Here is a 24,405-nt window from a genome sequence, read left to right on the forward strand (position 1 = left end):
ATCAATTTGTATTTTATTATTTTTATTTTATCGATTTGTGTCTTTGTCTTTGCGTCATATTCTAGGAATAAAACAAACAAAATCAACACCAAAAGGGAAGACTGTAAGCAGAAAAAGATGACATATTGACTTAAATGACTAATAATAACATGTTTAGTCTTCAAATATGCATTAAATCCGTGTTTCCTGACCTTAAATGTGTTGTAATACACTTTATCACCACTAACAAAACGTTTCAGAAGCGCACAAATTATGACTAAAGTTTTCACTTTCACTTTAATTGGCTGTTTGGTTAAGAAACATTTATAATTTTATACTACTAATTCCGTTTATTTTAGCACTGTTCATTGTATGAACATTTATTTTTAATGATTTGATTAGTATTTATTTTGTAATCAGCCTGACCGAAGCCTCGATAGTAATCTCTGTGATTAAAACATGTTTCCTAACTTTGGACCAGGTTTTTCCTGTTAAACTGTGAGTACTATGTTAGATAGAACCATTAAAATCAAGAATACGGTTACTAATTCAGTGTTAAAATTTGGGCGGGCCCCGGGCCCCTCGGTAGTGGTTGTTTGACTCGTCAGTATGCGACGCACGCTGATTGTATGGATTAATTTTTTGTCTTATTTTCGGTCGATCGGTTTCTACGTTGTGAATTTTGTGCGAAAAAAAGCGACCGCGCCAATACAGTAACTTTATTCTACAACTTTATTCTACTTTTGGATTATTTTGAGTACTTGTAACTTATTTCTCCGTTAATCAGACCCTCCAGGGAAATGCGACGTCGCGATCGCTCCAATTCGTGCAAAGTCAAGCAATCAGCGCGAAATATGCAACGTCTGGCAACATTTTCACCGACACTTACTTCCTGTTCCTGTCTGCAGCCCTAAGCATTCTGGGTAATGTAGTTTACATTACTTCCGAGTTTATTTATATATTTATTTAACATGTATTTATATATTTATTTAACATGTATTTATATAAATATAAATATATATATATATATATATATATATATATATATATATATATATATATATATTTAACATGTATTCATACATTTATTTAACATGTATTTATATATTTATTTAACATGTATTTAGTATATTTATTTAACATGTAGTTATATATTTATTTATATATGTATTCAACAAGTATTTATATTTTCATTTAACATATATTTATATATGTATTATACATATATTTATATATGCATTAAAGATGTATTTAACAAGCATTTATATATGTATTTAACATGTACTTATATATTTATTTAACATGTATTTATATAAATATAAATATATATATATATATATATATTTAACATGTATTCATATATTTATTTAACATGTATTTATATATTTATTTAACATGTATTTATATATTTATTTAACATGTATTTAGTATATTTATTTAACATGTAGTTATATATTTATTTATATATGTATTCAACAAGTATTTATATTTTCATTTAACATATATTTATATATGTATTAAAGATGTATTTATATATTTATTTAACATGTATTTATATATTTATTCAACATGTATTTATAAATTTATTCGACATGTATTTATGTATTTATTCGACATGTATTTATATATTTATTTAACATGCATTTATATATTTATTTAACATGTATTTATATATTTATTCAACATGTATTTATAAATTTATTCGACATGTATTTATATATTTATTTAACATGCATTTATGTATTTATTCAACATGTATTTATAAATGTATTCGACATGTATTTATAAATTTATTTAACATGCATTTATATATTTATTTAACATGTATTTAAATATTTATTCAACATGTATTTATAAATTTATTTGACATGTATTTATATATTTATTTAACATGTATTTATATATTTATTCAACATGTATTTATAAATGTATTCGACATGTATTTATATATTTATTTAACATGCATTTATATATTTATTCAACATGTATTTATACATTTATTCGACATGTATTTATATATTTATTTAACATGCATTTATATATTTATTCAACATGTATTTATAAATTTATTTGACATGTATTTATATATTTATTTAACATGCATTTATATATTTATTTAACATGTATTTATATATTTATTCAACATGTATTTATAAATTTATTCGACATGTATTTATATATTTATTTAACATGTATTTATAAATGTATTTGACATGTATTTATATATTTATTCGACATGTATTTATATATTTATTTAACATGCATTTATATATTTATTTAACATGCATTTATATATTTATTCAACATGTATTTATACATTTATTCGACATATATTTATATATTTATTTAACATGCATTTATATATTTATTCAACATATATTTATAAATGTATTCGACATGTATATTTATCCAGGATAAAACAACGGAGAACATATTTTCCTTGGCAATGCTGACCTCGCCAAGAGGCGGCATTTACATGTTAGAGATGTTGAAGTGTGATGATAAGGTAAATGTGTTGGAACATCAATGAATGTCTGCAGACAGCGGACAATCAGGAAGCCTTCGCCGGTGTTTCTTCCTCTAATTACAACTAATATTTGTCATAACGAACGAAAACAAAAGAGTGAATTGAGAATGAGTTCCGATTTTGTACCTCTACTGCCATCGAGTGTGCTATAAAACGAGTAAAACATCAATACAGTATTTGTTTTTTTTAAATGTTGAGATTAAAGTTACAAAGAACAGCTAAAACATTGATAATAAAATTAATATATATATTGGGAAGGAACAAGAAGAAAAAGAAAAACAAGTATTCAAAGCCCTGGAGGGACTGATTAAGTACTTATGAGGAGCAATTGCGTGAAACAAGTTCTGTGACTCGGCGACGTCGTGCATGTGACCGACGGAGGGGGGGCTCGAAACAGTGCGCCCCCCCCCTAAAATCTGGAATTGGAGGAAGTCAAGAGAAAACACACACACACACACACATTCTTGTATTTGGTACCCTTCTAAGACCTCTGAAAAATGCTTCCACCCTAATTTTCATAGATTTCACCACCAGGGGTGCAAATGGACCCCAGATGGCCCCCGTGCCGCACCTTGGGCAACACACCTGTCCCGTTGTATCATATATTGCTGCCTTTGCACCTGTCAATGTTTACTTTTGTACGCGCATTAAATCAACAAAAAAAAAAAATCCTGACTTTGGAGCAATGTTCACGGATTCTAGTATTTCTCTCTCTATTAGATGCAATGTTATTGGGACCATGATTTATGTTCACACCTCCTCATACGGAAGATACTTTTCCTTCTTCACGTCTCAAGAAGGGTAGAAATACAAGAACACACACACACACACACACACACACACACACACACACACACACACACACACACACACACACACACACACACACACACACACACACACACACACACACACACACACACACACACACACTCTTGTATATGTCACCTTCTTGAGACGTGAGAAAAGTGCCTCCCTCTTTAGGACCAGCCTTTCTAGATATATAAAGAAGTGTATTTACAACATGAATAATATATACATACTATGCACATATAAAAAAGCTTCTTGTGAAAAATGAGTTGGAATTTCACAAGAAAAAGGTCACAATTTCACAAGAAAAACTTAGAATTTTGGCAGTATTATAATAAAAGTCGTCATTTTACTCAACGCAAGTCAACATTTGACAAGAAATTCTGAACATTTGTGCAATATTATGATAAAAGTTTGAATGTTACTCAATAACAGTCGCAGTTTTACAAGAAAACGCTTAACATTTTTGGCAATTTTATGAAAAGAGTCGTCGTTTTAAACGACAAAAAGTCACAATTTAATTAGAACATTTTAAAATTTGGCAATATTATAATAATAATTGGAATTTTACTTGGCAAAAATGATGACACATTTTCATAATTTTACTCCAAAAAATGTCACTATTTTACAAGAACAACAACAAAAATTGGCAATATTGTGATACAAGTCAGAATTTTATATGACAAATGTCACCATTTTGCATTAAAAAGTCACAATTTCACACAAAAAAGTCATAATTTTACGAGAAAATATTGCAATATTACGGAAACAGAAAGAACGTGAGAAATTGTTCCCAATTTTATAAGGAAAAAGTCGACACATTGTGAGAAAAAGACTGCTTTTAGTTCATTTATTTTTTTATGTTTGTAATTGTTTTTTAATCTTCATTATTTACTTCAAGTTATTACAGTATGTCTCTATATTAACATATTTATTAATTTTTTTGAATTAATTTTGGCCAAAGGGGGCACATTTCAATTTCTTACACACACTTGTTATTTCATATGTTGACCAGAGGGGGAGCACTTTTAAAAGCGACACACAGTCAATGTGAAAAATCCCTCCTTTTTTGGGACCACCCTCATTTTGATAGTGTCTCTATGCCTCTATATAATTTTTTTAATTTTTTTATTATTTTGGCCAAAGGGGTCGCATTTCAATGTCTTACACACACTTGTTATTTCATATGTTGACAGTACATTTTTTGAGGGACCACCCTCATTTTGATAGATGTCACCACAAATGAGACATTGTCTATTAGATGCAATGTTATTGGGACCACGATTTATGTCATCACTTGTTCACACCTCCTCATATGGAAGATACTTTTCCTTCTTCATGTCTCAAGAAGGGTAGAAATACAAGAACACACACACCTAAACACACACACACACACACGCTCAGGCAGGCCAAAGCCAACAGCGGTGTCAAAGGTCACAGAGGGTCACCTGAGGTTAATTGGCGCCAAAAAGTGGACGCGACCTCCGACCTCCGACCTCACCTGACACAGCAAAAGCTTGGAGTGAAGAAAAAAAACAACAAAAACAACAAAAAAACGCCAGATGGATAAATACTATTTTTACACGGGTAACGGAATGACGACGTCGCATGACCCCTGAAGGCACCGCCGCGGGCGTTTTGGCGCCGACTCCTCTGAGGACCGACGGTATGTTTGTGCCGAGCGTTCACGAAACGTCCCCCCCCCAAAAAAAAAGCGAAGGAATATTAAAAATATCGAAACATCGAAGCGACTTGGAACTGAAGAAGGATAAATCTGTACATGCACGAGCGCCCCCGTGGCCACGCCCACGGCCACGCCCACGCCGCCGTATTTACATGGCTGTACACGGGGTCCTAAAAAGGTCTTGGTTATTAAAAAGAGGTCCGGCAGGGAGAAAAGTGTCAGAGAGTGAGGAGGCTTCACAACAAGTAGCTAGTAAAAGATCACAACCATGTTTACATTCCTTCCAGGTGATTGGCGGCTGGGCCGGGGGGTGGGCGGGGTCTAAAGCAAAGGTGTAAGGGGGGGGAGTTGCTGTGGCGACACAGCCAGGCACAGGGCAGCGAGGTGAGGGGAGGCGGGGGAAAGGGGGCCTCACAGGTAGATCTCCCTCTTGGAGGCGTGGCCGGCTGGAACGGCGGCTGAGCGGTACTCCGCCGCCTGGCTCAGCGGGATCTCCTCCAGCCCGCAGTCTTTGCCGGACGTGTCGGCGCCGGCGGGATAGGCACTGCTGTAGGGGGTCATGAAGCGCATGTTGGCCACCCGGGCCCCGCCGCCGCCCGGCCCGCGCTCCTCGGCGGGGAGGGGCTTAGGGCCGGCGTTGGCCGCCGCCGGCTGCTGCTGCTCCGGCCCGGCCGTCTCCTGGTAAGGCACGAAGGCGGCGCTCTTGCGCTCGGGGGAGGGCTGGCCGGGCATCCAGCAGGAGTCGGAGTGGCCGAACTCGGTGCACTCGCGCGTGCAGTTGCCCGTCATGGCCACGTCGGGGAGGGGCCTCAGGTCTGCGGACAGAGAACAGAGAGGGGTCGTCATGGCGACGGCGCGGCAACAACCCGGAGAAAGCCCACCGGACCAACAAGAACACAAAAGATGGGAGATGGAACAAAATACTCCACTTTTTGTACCGTAATGCTTTTGGTGAATATACAGTATATATATATATATATTTATATTTGAGGGTGGAGGACCGGTACTTTTTAGAGGGGGTATAGTACCGAATATGATTCATTAGTATTGCGGTACTATACCAATACTGGTATACCGTACAACACTAATACTAATACTACTAGTACTAGTACTAATACTGCTATTACTACTACTAATACTATGACTAATAATAATAATAACAATACCACTACTACTAATAGTACTACTATCTCTACTACTACTACTACTAATAATAATAATATTACTACTAATATTACTACTACCATTGCTGCTATAACTACAACTACTACTAATAATAATACTACTACTACCACCACTAATACTATCCCTATTATATATAATATCACTATCACTCCTAATATTACTACTACTACTACAAATAATAATAATAACAACACTACTACTACTACTAATATTACTACTACTACTACTACTACTAATAATAATACTATCACTACTACTACTAATCCTACTACTAATAACAATACTACTACTACTAATATTACTACTATCTCTACTACTACTACTAATAATAATAATATTACTACTACTAATATTACTACTACCACTACTACTATCACTACAACTACTACTAATAATAATACTACTACTACCACCACTAATACTATCACTATTATATATAATATCACTATCACTCCTAATATTACTACTACTACTACAAACAATAATAATAACAACACTACTACTACTACTAATATTACTACTACTACTACTACTAATAATAATACTATCACTACTACTACTAATCCTACTACTAATAACAATACTACTACTACTAATATTACTACTATCTCTACTACTACTAATAATAATAATAATATTACTACTATCTCTACTACTACTACTAATAATAATAATATTACTACTACTAATATTACTACTACCACTACTACAACTACTACTAATAATAATATTACTACTACCACCACTAATACTATCACTATTATATATAATATCACTATCACTCCTAATATTACTACTACTACTACAAACAATAATAATAATAACACTACTACTACTACTAATATTACTACTACTACTACTACTACTAATAATAATACTATCACTACTACTACTAATCCTACTACTACTAATAATAATATTACTACTACTACTAATAATAATACTCTTACCACTACTACTATCACTACTACTACTACTACTACTACTAATATTATTATTACTACTACCACCACTAATACTATCACTATTATATCTAATATCACTATCACTCCTACTACTACTACTAATAATAATAATAACAACACTACTACTACTACTACAACTAATAATAATAATAATAATAACAATACTACAATACTACTACTAATATTACTACTATCTCTACTACTACTACTACTAATAATAATAATATCACTACTACTACTACTAAAAATAATATTACTACTACTACTACTAATATTACTACTATCACTACTACTACTAATAATAATAATATCACTACTACTACTACTAATAATAATAATATTACTACTATTACTACCAATATTACTACTATCACTACTACTACTAATAATAATAATAATATTACTACTACTACTACTAATATTACTACTATCACAACTACTACTACTACTAATAATAATATTACTAATAATAATAATAATATTACTACTACTACTACTAATATTACTACTATCACTACTACTACTACTACTAATAATAATATTACTACAACCACCACTAATACTATCACTATTATATATAATATCACTATCACTTCCACTACTACTACTACTAATAATAATAATAATAATAATATTACTACTACTACTACTACTACTAATATTACTACTATCACTACTACTACTACTAAAAATAATAATATTACTACTACCACCACTAATACTATCACTATTATATATAATATCACTATCACTTCCACTACTACTACTAATAATACTATCACTACTACTACTACTAATATTACTACTACTAATATTACTACTACTAATAATAATATTACTACTACCACCACTAATACTATCACTATTATATATAATATCACTATCACTTCCACTACTACTACTAATAATACTATCACTACTACTACTACTAATATTACTACTACTACTACTACTAATATTACTACTACTAATAATAATATTACTACTACCACCACTAATACTATCACTATTATATATAACATCACTATCACTCCTAATACTACTACTACTACTACTAATACTACTACTACTACTACTACTACTAATATTACTACTACTACTACTACTAATAATAATACTATCACTACTACTACTAATAATAATAATATTACTATACTACTACTAATACTAATAATAATATTACTACTACTACCACCACTAATACTATCACTATTATATATAATATCACTATCACTCCTAATACTATTAATACTACTACTACTAATACTATCACTACGACTACTAATACTAATAATAATATTACTACTACTACCACCACTAATACTATCACTATTATATATAATATCACTATCACTCCTACTACTATTAATACTACTACTACTACTACTACTAGTACTAATATTAAAGTTAAAAAGTTAAAGTAGCAATGATTGTCACACACACACACTAGGTTTTGTGAAATGTGTCCTCTGCATGACCCATCCCCTTGTTCAGCACCTGGGAGGTGAGGGGAGCAGTGGGCAGCAGCGGTGCCGCGCCCGGGAATCATTTTTGGTGATTTAACCCCCAATTCCAACCCTTGATGCTGAGTGCCAAGCAGGGAGGTAATGGCTCCCATTTTTATAGTCTTTGGTATGACTCGGCCGGGGTTTGAACTCACAACCTACCCATCTCAGGGCGGACACTAACCACTAGGCCACTGAGTACACTACACTACAGAATGAGGTAAGGAAGCCCCCTCCCTCCCTACTCCTTCTTTGGTGTTGCGTTCAAGGACCGTCTGTCAAAAGCAGCCCATAGCTCTTATCTGCGCTCCTGGGCTGCAGTTGACCCCTGGGGGGTGGGGGGGTGGGGGGTGATGATCCCGTCCAGGCTGGCAGCATAATGACATAATGGTCAGACTAATTAGATTCCACCTGCACCCACATGTCAGATCTATGAAATGGAAATCATTTCCACATGACTATCTGACATTTGCTGCTGTCAACTTGAGTAAAAAGCCCGCTCTTCCTCCTCCTCCTATTCTTCTTCCTCCTCCTCTTCCTCCTGTCTTCGCTCCATCACTTCATCATATAAATATATGAAACCCTTCACATGCAAACTCAAATACACAAAACACAACCACTCTTCTTCTCCATCGCAAAGATTCACGTGTTAATGTCTTTCATTACCGTGTGTGTGTGTGTGTGTGTGTGTGTGTGTGTGTGTGTGTCCATCAGCTCTGAGAGGAACATGAGTGGACATGCAAGTGAAATACAATTAAAAAAGTAGTGTACATATTTAGTAAATACTAAAGTGATTATTTTACTGCAGGAGACAAAAGTGGTTGTCTTAACACAGGGGTCGGCAACCCAAAATGTTGAAAGAGCCATATTGGACCAAAAATACAAAAACAAATCTGTCTGGAGCCGCAAAAAATTAAAAGCCATATTACATACAGATAGTGTGTCATGAGATATAAATTGAATTAAGAGGACTTAAAGGAAACTAAATGAGCTCAAATATAGCTACAAATGAGGCATAATGATGCAATATGTACATATAGCTAGCCTAAATAGCATGTTAGCATCGATTAGCTCGCAGTCACGCAGTGACCAAATATGTCTGATTAGCACTCCACACAAGTCAATAACATCAACAAAACTCACCTTTCATGCACAACGTTAAAGGTTTGGTGGACAAAATGAGACAGAAAAAGAAGTGGCATAAAACACGTCCTAGAAAGTCGGAGAAAGATATACATGTAAACAAACTAAGGTGAGTTCAAAGACCGCCAAAATTAGTAGGACAAAACGGCGCTCGCCAAATACTCGAATCAGTGAAGCATGTTTAATACAAACAGTGTGCTTTGTAACAATTAGGGATGCTTGTGTCATGTTTGTCCTCCTACAGAAACCATATTAAAACAAAAAATAGATTTTTTTCTTTTCTTTTTCCATTTTTCATAAATTTTTAAAAAAGCTCCAGGGAGCCACTCGCATGCGGCTCTAGAGCGGCGGGTTGCCGACCCCTGTCTTAACATAATAACCTAGAACAACAATAACAGACTGTAAATAGTACATTGTCAAAATAGGTACCCTCGGAAACAAAGTACTACTCCGTATACTACTTTGTATACTACTTAGTAGGGATGCACAAAAAAATCAACTTGCATCCAAATAACAATTTTTATTATTATTATTATTATTTCTAATTAAATATATATATATATATATATATATATATATATATATATATATATATATATATATATATATTAGTATAGTTATATATATCGTTATATATATCGTTATATATATATATATATATATATATATATATATATATATATATATATAGTATAGTTATATACAGTATATATATATATATATATATATATATATATTAGTATAGTTATATATATAGTTATATATATATATATATATATATATATATATATATATATATATATATATATATATATAGTATAGTTATATATATATACTAAATATATATATATATATATATATATAGTCGACTTTACTGTGATTTGTCCGTTATACAGTGCTCAATACCGGGGTATAGCAGAATATACGTTAGGTCAGGAAAAAACACAGAGGCTATATCATCCCTACGAGCCTGTTTCACAGATTTCCCTAATTTAATTGTATTTAAGAAAACCTGTGCAACAGTCTTGTAGGGATGATATAGCCTCTGTTTTTTCCTGACCTAACGTGTATATATATATACATACACACACATATATATGCATATATATATATGTGAAACAGTCTTGTAGGGATGATATAGCCTCTGTTTTTTCCTGACCTAACGTATATATATATATATATATATATATATACACACACACATATATATGTATATATATATATATGTTATATATACACACACATATATATGTATACATATATATATGTGTGTATATATATACACACACACATATACTATACTATATATGTATACAGTATACTATACTATTCTATATATACATATACAGTATACTATACTATATATATATATATATATATATATATATATATATATAAGCAACCAAGCAACCCCCCCGTACCAAAAAGCACTTGATGAAAGCGGATACAATTTCACCCTCACCTATGAACCCACGCCAGGAAACCAACCAAAAAAGAACAGAAAACGAAACAACATCATCTGGTACAACCCCCCATACAGCAAAAACGTCTCAACTAACATTGGTCACAAATTCCTCACTCTGATTGACAAACACTTCCCCAAAGGCAACACCCTAAGAAAAGTATTCAACAAGAACAACATTAAATTGAGCTACAGCTGTATGAACAATATACGACAAATTATCTCAAACCACAACAAGACAATTGCAAATGAGCCGTCGGCCCCCGGACAGAGCGACCCCAAAACCAACAAAGGCTGCAACTGCCGCAAGAAACCTGATTGCCCTCTCAACGGGGGGTGCTTACAAACATCAGTTGTTTACCGATCTAAGGTAACACGCAAGGACATTAACACATCCGACACATATGTAGGATTAACCGAGGGAGAATTCAAAACCAGATGGAACAATCACAAGGCTTCTTTCAGGAACCAAAACCTGCGGAATACCACAGAACTCAGCAAACACATTTGGGACCTCAAAGACAATAATGTTGAATATTCAATAACATGGCAAATTCTTGCATCCAGCACACCTTACAATAGTGGTAATAAAAGATGCAACCTATGCTTGAAAGAGAAACTGTTTATTATTTACCGTCCAGACCTGTCATCCCTCAACAAGCGCAGCGAAATTGTATCAGCATGCCGCCACAGAAGGAAACACCTCCTAGGTAACACATGAGCCAATCACCACGCCCCTACGCCAGCCTGTACCCACCCACTCTGTGCCCTATATAAACCATGGTATGCGAATGCTCCCATTAAAATCTCCTGATGATTGAGGGAACCCCTCATGAAACAGGCCTGTAGAGATTAAGTAGTCTTGTGATTTTTTCCCCCACACATAAATATATATATATATATATATATATATATATATATATATATATATATATATATATATATATATATATATATATATATATATATATATATATATATATATATATATATATATATTTAAAGGCACAGTGTTGTTTATTTTTGATGTATATATATTTCCCCACTGTATAATTACCTCTTGGTAAGTCCTATTAATATTTAAATGTTGTTTTTATTCACTGACCTTAAATACTTGACACAGCTTTCATCAAAGTAGTCCATTTAAAAGTCAATACTTCAACCTTTTGTTCATTAATAATGGTGTGGAAGAAGTGTGGAGTATCATAAAATAATTAACAACTACAGTCCGTTATGGTGAAAATTCATCTTAAATATGCCAAGAAAACATGTGATAAAGTAAGTATAATGACATATATTGTGTACAAACTGATGAAGACGTGGATGCTGATGATGATGTAACGTTTAGCCATCTTGATTCCACTTCCTGTTTCCTGTCCTGGGTTATCTTCACCCCCCCCCCCCCCCCCCCATGGGTCTCAGCGCTCACACGTCTCTAATTAAACTTGGGGCAGATTAGAACTTTGTCTTGTCAGTCTTTATTCACGCTTTAACAACTTATTACTTTTGGAGAAATTAAATTAGCCGGCAATTAATTAATGGACACAGAGCTGAGGAAAGAGGACGGAGGGGATATGGGGGAGGGGGGGGGGGGGGGGGGGGGGTAAATGAAGGAGACAGTAATTTATATCAAAAATGAACTATATGGACTTCATCACAGACACGCCCCCAAACCCCCAGCAGCCAATTAGGAGCCTTTCTTTGTTTCCGACTAAAAGACAAGTTGTTACAATCTTTTTTTCTTCTTTCATTGCAATTACAAACTTATGTCCATGTCTCATAACATCCATGTTTGTTGTGTTTTCAACAGTATCAAAATACAAGTGTGTATCGTTAGAACACTACAAAGCACTGTGTATTATATGTATTCATAATTACAACTTAGCAGCCTTTTCTCTTTACATTACAATGTTTTTGTTTCTATTTTCGTACATTTTTACTGTTGCTGCTTTCCCTTTTAAGAATGTAATAATAATAATAATAATAATAATAATAATAATAATCTAGTGTGTCAACATTTCTGTCTGTTCAAAAATGTTGTTTAGTTACACAATTAACTGTGTTTATTATTGTTGTTGTTGGAATGTCTGAAATGAATGCATTAATAAGTTATTGTAATTTTAATTAATGAACTAACTAAACTTTGTTTGTCATTTTATTGTATTGTATTTTATTGTATTATATTCTATTTGACTTTTTTATTTTATTTAATTTTATTCAATTGTATTTTATTCTATCATATTCTATTGTATTTTACGGTATTTTATTCTATTTTATTCTATTATATTTTACGGTATTTTATTCTGTTTTATTCTATTCTATTCTATTTTACGCACATTTATTTTATTCTCTTTTAATCTAATCTATTATATTTTACTCCCTTTTATTTTATTTTATTCTATCGTATCATTTTCTATTTGATTATTTTATTTTTTTGTATTCTGTTTTATTGTATTCTATTCTATTTGATTATATTTTACTCTTTTATTTTATCATATTCTATTTCATTTCATTCTCTTTTATTCTATTTTATTTTATTGTGTGTTATTCTGTTCTATTCCATTTTATTCCGTTTTACTCTCTTATTTTATTCTATTTCATTTAATTTTTTTCTATTCTATTTAGTTTTATTCTATCATATTCTATTCTATTTTATGGTATTGTATTCTATTTTACAGTATTTTATTTTGTTTTATTCTATTCTATTTTAATCTATTCTATTCTATTTTACTCCCTTTTATTTTATTTTATTATATTTTATTTTATTATATCGTATCATTTTCTATTTTATTATCATTTGTAATTTGTGTTTTTTTGTATTCTGTTTAGTTGTATTCTATTCTATTTGATTATATTTTACTTTTATTTTATCGTATTCCTTTTCATTTTATTCTCTTTTATTATATTCTATTTTACTGTGTTTTATTATTTTATTTTTTTGGATTCTGTTTTATTGTATTTATTCTATTTGATTATATTTTACACTTTTATTTGATCATATTCTATTTCATTTTATTCTCTTTTATTCTATTCTATTTGTGTTTTATTCTGTTCTATTCCATTTTATTCCGTTTTACTCTCTTATTTTATTCTATTTCATTTAATTGTTTTCTATTCTATTTAGTTTTATTCTATCATATTCTATTATATTTTACTGTGTTTTATTCTATTTTATTACATTCTACTTTACAGTATTTTATTTTGTTTTATTCTATTCCATTTTAATCTATTCTATTTTAATCTATTCTATTTTACTCCTTTGTATTTCAGTTTATTCTATTTTATTTGATTATATCGGATCATTTTCTATTTTATTATTATTTGTAATTTGTGTCTATTTTTTGTATTCTGTTTTGTTGTATTCTATTCTATTTGATTATATTTTACTCTCTTTTATTTTACCGTATTCCATTTAATTTTATTCTCTTTTATTATATTCTATTTTACTCTCTTATTTTATTCTATTTCATTTAACTTTTTTCTATTCTATTTAGTTTTATTCCATCATATTCTATTCTATTTTACGGTATTTTATTCAATTTTATTCTATTCTATTTTACGGTATTTTATTTAGTTTTATTCTATTCTAATGTACTCTTTTTTATTTTATTCTATTCTATTTGAATCGATTCTATTCTATTTTACTCCCTTTTATTCTATTTTATGTTATTATATCGCATCATTTTCTATTTTATTATTATTTGTAATTTGTGTCTATTTTTTGTATTTTTTCTATTCCATTTTATTCTGTTTTACTGTTTTTTATTTTATTCTATTTCATTTAATTTTGTTCTATTCTATTTAGTTTTATTCTATTCTATTCTTTTTCTTATTCTCTTGTTTTCTACTCTAATTTATTTAATTTTTATTGTATTTCATTTGACTTATTTTCATTTTGAGAGCTTCTAATACTTCAGATCAGGATGTTTGAACTTAGTCCAAAACTTATTTTAAACTTATTTTTTCCAAACGCTAAAAGCAGATATTTAACGTATTTCAAAACAAAACGTTGTGTTTGGATGTTCACATCCAGACTAAAAAAAGCATGTATCTAATCGTGCAAATAGAGTAAGTATTTCTGTTGTTTGCATCAAATGTTCCACAAATATTCTGTGAGTACATAAAAAGTATCACGCTTCAACACATCAAACAGAGGAGTTGTAGCATCAAACAGGAAGTAGAGCCCCTCCCCTCTCCGGAATGAGGTGACCCCCCGTCAGGATGTAAATAACATCAACATCTGAGGAGGTACGGAATTAGCGGCGAGGTGAAGTGCGTCAATTATTAATAGTGCAAAGACGAAGAAGAAGAGCGCGCACTCGCTCTCGCTCTCGCTCTCGTCCCGGCGGAATCGGCCTACAATGACAGAAAAATTCAATTATCCTACAAAAGTGAATAAATTTGCAACGCTGCAGCCCGCGGCTCAAATCTCCCAGGACGCACTGGGAGCACGCCAAGTGGGAGGGGCCATGGGGGCGAGGAGACTCGCTGATGGGAGGCGGACACTTTGCAACTTTAGGGGAGACACGGCGAGCGTCTTCCTGGCGGACAGGAAGTGAAACACCTGAAAGACTAAGTGTACACACTTATATACTCAGAGACTATGTGTAAGTAGAAAAGTGTGCACACTTATATACTCAAAGACTATGTGTAAGTACACAAGTGTGCGCATGCATGTACGAAAAGACTAAGTGTAAGTACACAAGTGTTCACACTTATGTGCTGAAAAACTAAGTGTAAGTAGACAAGTGTGCACACTTATATATTCAAAAACTAAGTGTAAGTACACAAGTGTACACACTTATGTGCTGAAAGACTAAGTGTAAGTACACAAGTGTATACACTTATATACTAAAACACTAAGTGTAAGTACACAAGTGTACACACTTATGTGCTGAAAGACTAAGTGTAAGTACACAAGTGTATACACTTATATACTCAAAGACTATGTGTAAGTACACAAGTGTACACACGTATGTGCTGAAAGACTAAGTGTAAGTAGACAAGTGTGCACACTTATATATTCAAAGACTAAGTGTAAGTACACAAGTGTGCACACTTATATACTCAAAGACTATGTGTAAGTACACAAGTGTATACACTTATATACTAAAAGACTAAGTGTAAGTAGAAAAGTGTGCACACATATATACTCAAAGACTATGTGTAAGTACATAAGTGTACACACTTATGTGCTGAAAGACTAAGTGTAAGTAGACAAGTGTGCACACTTATATATTCAAAGACTAAGTGTAAGTACACAAGTGTATACACTTATATACTAAAACACTAAGTGTAAGTACACAAGTGTACACACTTATGTGCTGAAAGACTAAGTGTAAGTACACAAGTGTACACACTTATATACTCAAAGACTATGTGTAAGTACACAAGTGTATACACTTATATACTAAAAGACTAAGTGTAAGTAGACAAGTGTGCACAATTATATACTCAAAGACTATGTGTAAGTACACAAGTGTACACACTTATGTGCTGAAAGACTAAGTGCAAGTAGACAAGTGTACACGCTTATATACTCAAAGACTATGTGTAAGTACACAAGTGTACACACTTATGTGCTGATAGACTAAGTGTGAGTACACAAGTGTACACGCTTATATACTCAAAGACTATGTGTAAGTAGACAAGTGTGCACAATTATATACTCAAAGACTATGTGTAAGTACACATCTTTGTGCTGAAAGACTAAGTGTAAGTAGACACGTGTATGCACTTATATACTCAAAGACTATGTGTAAGTACACAAGTGTATACACTTATATACTAAAAGACTAAATGTAAGTAGACAAGTGTGCACACTTATATACTCAAAGACTATGTGTAAATACACAAGTGTACGCACGTATGTACGGAAAGACTAAGTGTGAGTACACAAGTGTATACACTTATATACTCAAAGACTATGTGTAAGTACACAAGTATACGCACTTATGTACGGAAAGACTAAGTGTAAGTACATAAGTGTATACACGTATATACTCAAAGACTATGTGTAAGTACACAAGTGTACACACTTATGTGCTGAAAGACTAAGTGTGAGTACACAAGTGTATACACTTATATACTCAAAGACTAAGTGTAAGTATACACTTATGTGCTGAAAGACTAAGTGTAAGTAGACAAGTGTATACACTTATATACTCAAAGACTATGTGTAAGTAGACAAGTGTGCACAATTATATACTCAAAGAGTATGTGTAAGTACACATGTGTACACATCTTTGTGCTGAAAGACTAAGTGTAAGTAGACAAGTGTGCACAATTATATACTCAAAGACTATGTGTAAGTACACAAGTGTACACACTTTTGTGCTGAAAGACTAAGTGTAAGTAGACAAGTGTGCATAATTACATACTCAAAGACTATGTGTAAGTACACAAGTGTACACACGTATGTGCTGAAAGACTAAGTGTAAGTAGACAAGTGTGCACACTTATATATTCAAAGACTAAGTGTAAGTATACACTTATGTGCTGAAAGACTAAGTGTAAGTAGATAAGTGTATACACTTATATACTCAAAGACTAAGTGTAAGTACACAAGTGTACACACTTATGTGCTGAAAGACTAAGTGTAAGTACACAAGTGTACACACTTATGTGCTGAAAGACTACGTGTAAGTAGACAAGTGTGCACAATTACATACTCAAAGACTATGTGTAAGAACGCTAGTGTACACCCTTATGCACTCAAAAGTCTATGTGTAAGTACACAAGTGTACACACTTGGGCACAACATTGCCGTCCCACAGGGCATTTCCTGTGGGACGGGATTCGTTCTCAGGGATTTGAATAAAAAAACAACTATTTTTCTTTACTATAGTGGCTTCGATAACGGGAACCGGTTCTCAAAAAGGGATTGGAGTCCATGGAATGGGTTCTTTTCTTATGGAACAACCGGGAGAAGTGGTTTGGACCATCATCCCTAATGTTAGGAGCATGAGTGTGCACACACGTCCCCACAAGGTCCACACTAACTAAGTTGTGTTTTAGGAGCATGAAGTAACAAAGTTGTGTGTTAGTAGCATGAAGTAACAAAGTTGTGTGTTAGTAGCATGAAGTAACAAAGTTGTGTGTTAGTAGCATGAAGTAACAAAGTTGTGTGTTAGTAGCATGAAGTAACAAAGTTGTGTGTTAGTAGCATGAAGTAACAAAGTTGTGCGTTAGGAGCATGAAGTAACAAAGTTGTGTTTTAGGCGCATGAAGTAACAAAGTTGTGCGTTAGGAGCATGAAGTAACAAAGTTGTGTTTTAGGCGCATGAAGTAACAAAGTTGTGCGTTCGGAGCATGAAGTAACAAAGTTGTGTGTTAGGAGCATGAAGTCACAAAGTTGTGTGTTAGGAGCATGAAGTCACAAAGTTGTGTGTTAGGAGCATGAAGTAACAAAGTTGTGTTTTAGGCGCATGAAGTAACAAAGTTGTGTTTTAGGAGCATGAAGTAACAAAGTTGTGTGTTAGGAGCATGAAGTAACAAAGTTGTGTGTTAGGAGCATGAAGTAACAAAGTTGTGTGTTAGTAGCATGAAGTAACAAAGTTGTGTGTTAGGTAGGGATGAGTGATACCCATCCTGCTATGGCACCCCATAATACACCTGCTGTGAACCTGTTTTTATGTCCTATTTATTTTAGTTAGTTATTTTTTATCGTGCTCTGTTTGTGTTGTGTTGTGTTTGCTCGGTTAAAGTTGATTTGATTTGATGTTTGATAAGAAATTATCAAGTTCGAGCCCATTATCGAATCCTTTTATCGAACCGATTCCTTATCGATTCTCTTATCGAATCCAGGTAGGTTGTTGTGTATGGAACAAAACACAATATTTGGTTTAACAAAAACTCACTTTTATTTTATAAGAAAAAAATAAAATAAAATAAATAAATAAATATTGACTGTTACCCCCCCTAAAAAATTAAAATAGATAAATATTGACTGTTGTTACCCAAAGTATATTAAGGGTGATTTTTCAAACAAATATATACAGTAACACAAAAACAACCTGTCTCTGTAATCTCTATAGGTGTATAAATAATAATATAGTGTTAAATAAAATCAGTCCCTTGGGCACAAAACTGAAAATAATACAGCTCTCCACAAAGTGCACTTCTGTTGCTATTGGAACATACCAACTACACACACCATGACACTAAGAACACCACAGTCATCAATCAACAATTCTTCTTCCAAAAAATTCCGACTGGCAGCCCTTTTAAGTCCTCAAAACATCCATTGAAACAGTGCACAAAAATCGTTTTTCAATAAACATCTTAGTATCAAACGTAACCACTTTCCACCTTAATATTGAGTTACATAAACAAGTTCAACAGTTTACTTACAGACTTATCTTTTCCAAGGCTTGTAAGAGCTAACACAACTTGTCTACTTCTCAATTGTCTCATGAACTGGACTGACGTCGCCAACCCGGAAGTGCCCAGACTAATGACGTGTAGTATTTTCATATCGCCACAAGGTGTCAGTAAGAGTCTACAATCAAATGGGCATAACATTGACGTCCCACAGGGCATTTCCTGTGGGACGGGATTCGTTCTCAGGGATTTTAATAAAAAACAACTATTTTTCTTTACTATAGTGGCCTCGATAATGGGAACCGGTTCTCAAAAAGGGATTGGAGTCCATGGAATGGGTTCTTTTCTTATGGAACAACCGGGAGAAGTGGTTTGGACCATCATCCCTAGTGTTAGGAGCATGAAGTCACACGAGTGTGAAAGTTGTGTTTTAGGAGCATGAAGTGCGTGAAGTGCACGCAGCAAAAGTAGAACAGGAGAAGAAAAGATGTTGCAGCAAAACGAGGAACATAATCAATTATAGCTAAGCTCCTCTCTCATGTCTGCAAGACCACCCGAGACTTCCGTCACACAACTTCTTCCGACGCCGCTTTCCCTGACAACAAATGAACGTCGCTCTGTGATGTTGGCTTCCTGCACTGGAAGGTTCTAGAAGAAGCAGCAGGCAGGGAACGTCCTCGCTGGTTTCTGGCCAGTGTTGCTGACTCATCAAGTCCTGGGCAGCAGGAAGTGTTTCACAATAAAAGCACAGACCCCTCATCTGGGAATGATGGAGGAAGTCCACACAAGAAAAGATCCTTTTGAAAACTGAAAGGATTTGGAAAGTTTTTGTAAAGTTAAAACTAATGTTGGCACTCAAATGATTAAATATCACTGACGTTTGTTTGTTTGTTTGTTTGTGCAAAAGACATTTTCATTAAGTGATTTTATTTTGTTTTTGTGCAGTGATGAGTGCTTGTCTGAGGTTAGTGTGTCAGTTACGCAAGATCATTTTTAACAGTTTCTTTTACCATCAAAGTTCATTTTAAACATGTTTTATTCTATTCTATTTTAATCTATTCGATTCTATTTTACTCCCTTTTATTTTATTTTATTATATCGTATCATTTTCTATATTATTATAATTTGTGTTTTTTTTGTATTCTGTTTAGTCGTATTCTATTCTATTTGATTATATTTTACTCTTTTATTTTATCGTATTCCATTTCATTTTATTCTCTTTTATTATATTCTATTTTATTGTGTTTTATTCTGTTCTATTACATTTTATTCTGTTTTACTGTTTTTTATTTCATTCTATTTAATTTAATTGTGTTCTATTCTATTTAGTTTATTCTATTCTATTCTTTTTTTTATTCTCTTTTTTTCTACTCTAATTTATTTTATTTTGTGTTTTTTTGTATTCTGTTTAGTCGTATTCTATTCTATTTGATTATATTTTACTCTCTTTTATTTTATCGTATTCCATTTCATTTTATTCTCTTTTATTATATTCTATTTTATTGTGTTTTATTCTGTTCTATTACATTTTATTATGTTTTACTGTTTTTTATTTCATTCTATTTAATTTAATTGTGTTCTATTCTATTTAGTTTTATTCTATTCTATTCTTTTTTTTATTCTCTTTTTTTCTACTCTAATTTATTTTATTTTGTGTTTTTTTGTATTCTGTTTAGTCGTATTCTATTCTATTTGATTATATTTTACTCTCTTTTATTTTATCGTATTCCATTTCATTTTATTCTCTTTTATTATATTGTATTTTATTGTGTTTTATTCTGTTCTATTACATTTTATTCTGTTTTACTGTTTTTTATTAAATTCTATTTAATTTAATTGTGTTCTATTCTATTTAGTTTTATTCTATTCTATTCTTTTTTTATTCTCTTTTTTTCTACTCTAATTTATTTTATTTTGTGTTTTTTGTATTCTGTTTAGTCGTATTGTATTCTATTTGATTATATTTTACTCTCTTTTATTTTATCGTATTCCATTTCATTTTATTCTCTTTTATTATATTCTATTTTATTGTGTTTTATTCTGTTCTATTACATTTTATTCTGTTTTACTGTTTTTTATTTCATTCTATTTAATTTAATTGTGTTCTATTCTATTTAGTTTATTCTATTCTATTCTTTTTTTTATTCTCTTTTTTTCTACTCTAATTTATTTTATTTTGTGTTTTTGTATTCTATTCTATTTGATTATATCTTACTCTCTTTTATTTTATCGTATTCCATTTCATTTTATTCTCTTTTATTATATTCTATTTTACTGTGTTTTATTCTGTTCTATTACATTTTATTCTGTTTTACTGTTTTTTATTTCATTCTATTTAATTTAATTGTGTTCTATTCTATTTAGTTTTATTCTATTCTATTCTTTTTTTTATTCTCTTTTTTTCTACTCTAATTTATTTTATTTTTTATTGTATTTCATTTGACTTATTTTCATTTTGAGAGCTTCTAATACTTCAGATTGCCCTTAACTAAATTGGGGCCCAAAGCAGAATTTTATTTGAAGTTTATTTTTTATTACCAAAATATTTAGCAATTATTTTTTATTAAATAAAAAGCTTTTTTTAAAAAAAATATAATTTAAAAACTTGATTTTATATTATTGGATCATTTGTACTTTAACAAATATATGGCAAACATTTTTTTAAATAATTTGTTATTATTATTTCATTGTCATTGTATTATATATTACCATTATATATATATATGTTATACATATAATATTAATACATTATTTACATATACATATTAATATAAAATAAATACATTTATATTATTCATGCAAAAATTTCATTATTACAGCATAAATTCTTATTATAAATGTATTATAGAGACTTGAATATATACATGTATATTATATCTTTTCCAAGGCTTGTAAGAGCTAACACAACTTGTCTACTTCTCAATTGTCTCATGAACTGGACTGACGTCGCCAACCCGGAAGTGCCCAGACTAATGACGCGTAGTATTTTCATATCGCCACAAGGTGTCAGTAAGAGTCTACAATCAAATGGGCATAACATTGACGTCCCACAGGGCATTTCCTGTGGGACGGGATTCGTTCTTAACTAAATTGGGGCCCGAAGCAGAATTTTATTTGAAGTTTATTTTTTTATTACCAAAATATTTAGCAATTATTTTTTATTAAATAAAAAGCATTTTTTTAAATATAATTTAAAAACTTGATTTTATATTATTGGATCATTTGTACTTTAACAAATATATGGCAAACATTTTTTTAAATAATTTGTTATTATTATTTCATTGTCATTGTATTATATATTACCATGATATATATATGTTATACATATAATATTAATATATTATTTACATATACATATTAATATAAAATAAATACATTTATATTATTTATGCAAAAATGTCATTATTATAGCATAAATTATTATTATAAATGTATTATAGAGACTTGAATATATACATGTATATTATATCTTTTCCAAGGCTTGTAAGAGCTAACACAACTTGTCTACTTCTCAATTGTCTCATGAACTGGACTGACGTCGCCAACCCGGAAGTGCCCAGACTAATGACGCGTAGTATTTTCATATCGCCACAAGGTGTCAGTAAGAGTCTACAATCAAATGGGCATAACATTGACGTCCCACAGGGCATTTCCTGTGGGACGGGATTCGTTCTTAACTAAATTGGGGCCCGAAGCAGAATTTTATTTGAAGTTTATTTTTTTATTACCAAAATATTTAGCAATTATTTTTTATTAAATAAAAAGCATTTTTTTTAAAATATAATTTAAAAACTTGATTTTATATTATTGGATCATTTGTACTTTAACAAATATATGGCAAACATTTTTTTAAATAATTTGTTATTATTATTTCATTGTCATTGTATTATATATTACCATTATATATATATATGTTGTACATATAATATTAATATATTATTTACATATACATATTAATATAAAATAAATATATTTATATTATTTATGCAAAAATGTAATTATTATAGCATAAATTATTATTATAAATGTATTATAGAGACTTGAATATATACATGTATATTATATCTTTTCCAAGGCTTGTAAGAGCTAACACAACTTGTCTACTTCTCAATTGTCTCATGAACTGGACTGACGTCGCCAACCCGGAAGTGCCCAGACTAATGACGCATAGTATTTTCATATCGCCACAAGGTGTCAGTAAGAGTCTAAAATCAAATGGGCATAACATTGACGTCCCACAGGGCATTTCCTGTGGGACGGGATTCGTTCTTAATTAAATTGGGGCCCGAAGCAGAATTTTATTTGAAGTTTATTTTTTTATTACCAAAATATTTAGCAATTATTTTTTATTAAATAAAAAGCATTTTTTAAATATAATTTAAAAACTTGATTTTATATTATTGGATCATTTGTACTTTAACAAATATATGGCAAACATTTTATAATTATTTCATTGTCATTGTATTATATATTACCATTATATATATATGTTATACATATAATATTAATATATTATTTACATATACATATTAATATAAAATAAATACATTTATATTATTTATGCAAAAATTTCATTATTACAGCATAAATTATTATTATAAATGTATTATAGAGACTTGAATATATACATGTAAATTATATCTTTTCCAAGGCTTGTAAGAGCTGACACAACTTGTCTACTTCTCAATTGTCTCAGGAACTGGACTGGCGTTGCCAACCCGGAAGTGCCCAGACTAATGACGTGTAGTATTTTCATATCGCCACAAGGTGTCAGTAAGAGTCTACAATCAAATGGGCATAACATTGACGTCCCACAGGGCATT

General features: G+C 31.4%; 1 protein-coding gene across 1 annotated transcript in view; it reads right to left on the reverse strand.

The window, feature by feature from the left end:
* Positions 1-5,687: 5,687 nt before the first annotated feature.
* LOC133616944 (protocadherin-1-like) overlaps positions 5,688-24,405 on the reverse strand; it is a 294,172-nt gene continuing 275,454 nt past the window's right edge. The window contains exon 4 of the mRNA XM_061976523.2: positions 5,688-5,815. Within this exon, the coding sequence (XP_061832507.1) occupies positions 5,810-5,815 (6 nt within the window). The 3' untranslated portion in view covers positions 5,688-5,809. The remainder of the gene's footprint in view (positions 5,816-24,405) is intronic.

Source organism: Nerophis lumbriciformis, linkage group LG16 (assembly GCF_033978685.3).
Source record: "Nerophis lumbriciformis linkage group LG16, RoL_Nlum_v2.1, whole genome shotgun sequence".
Classification (NCBI taxonomy): domain Eukaryota; kingdom Metazoa; phylum Chordata; class Actinopteri; order Syngnathiformes; family Syngnathidae; genus Nerophis; species Nerophis lumbriciformis.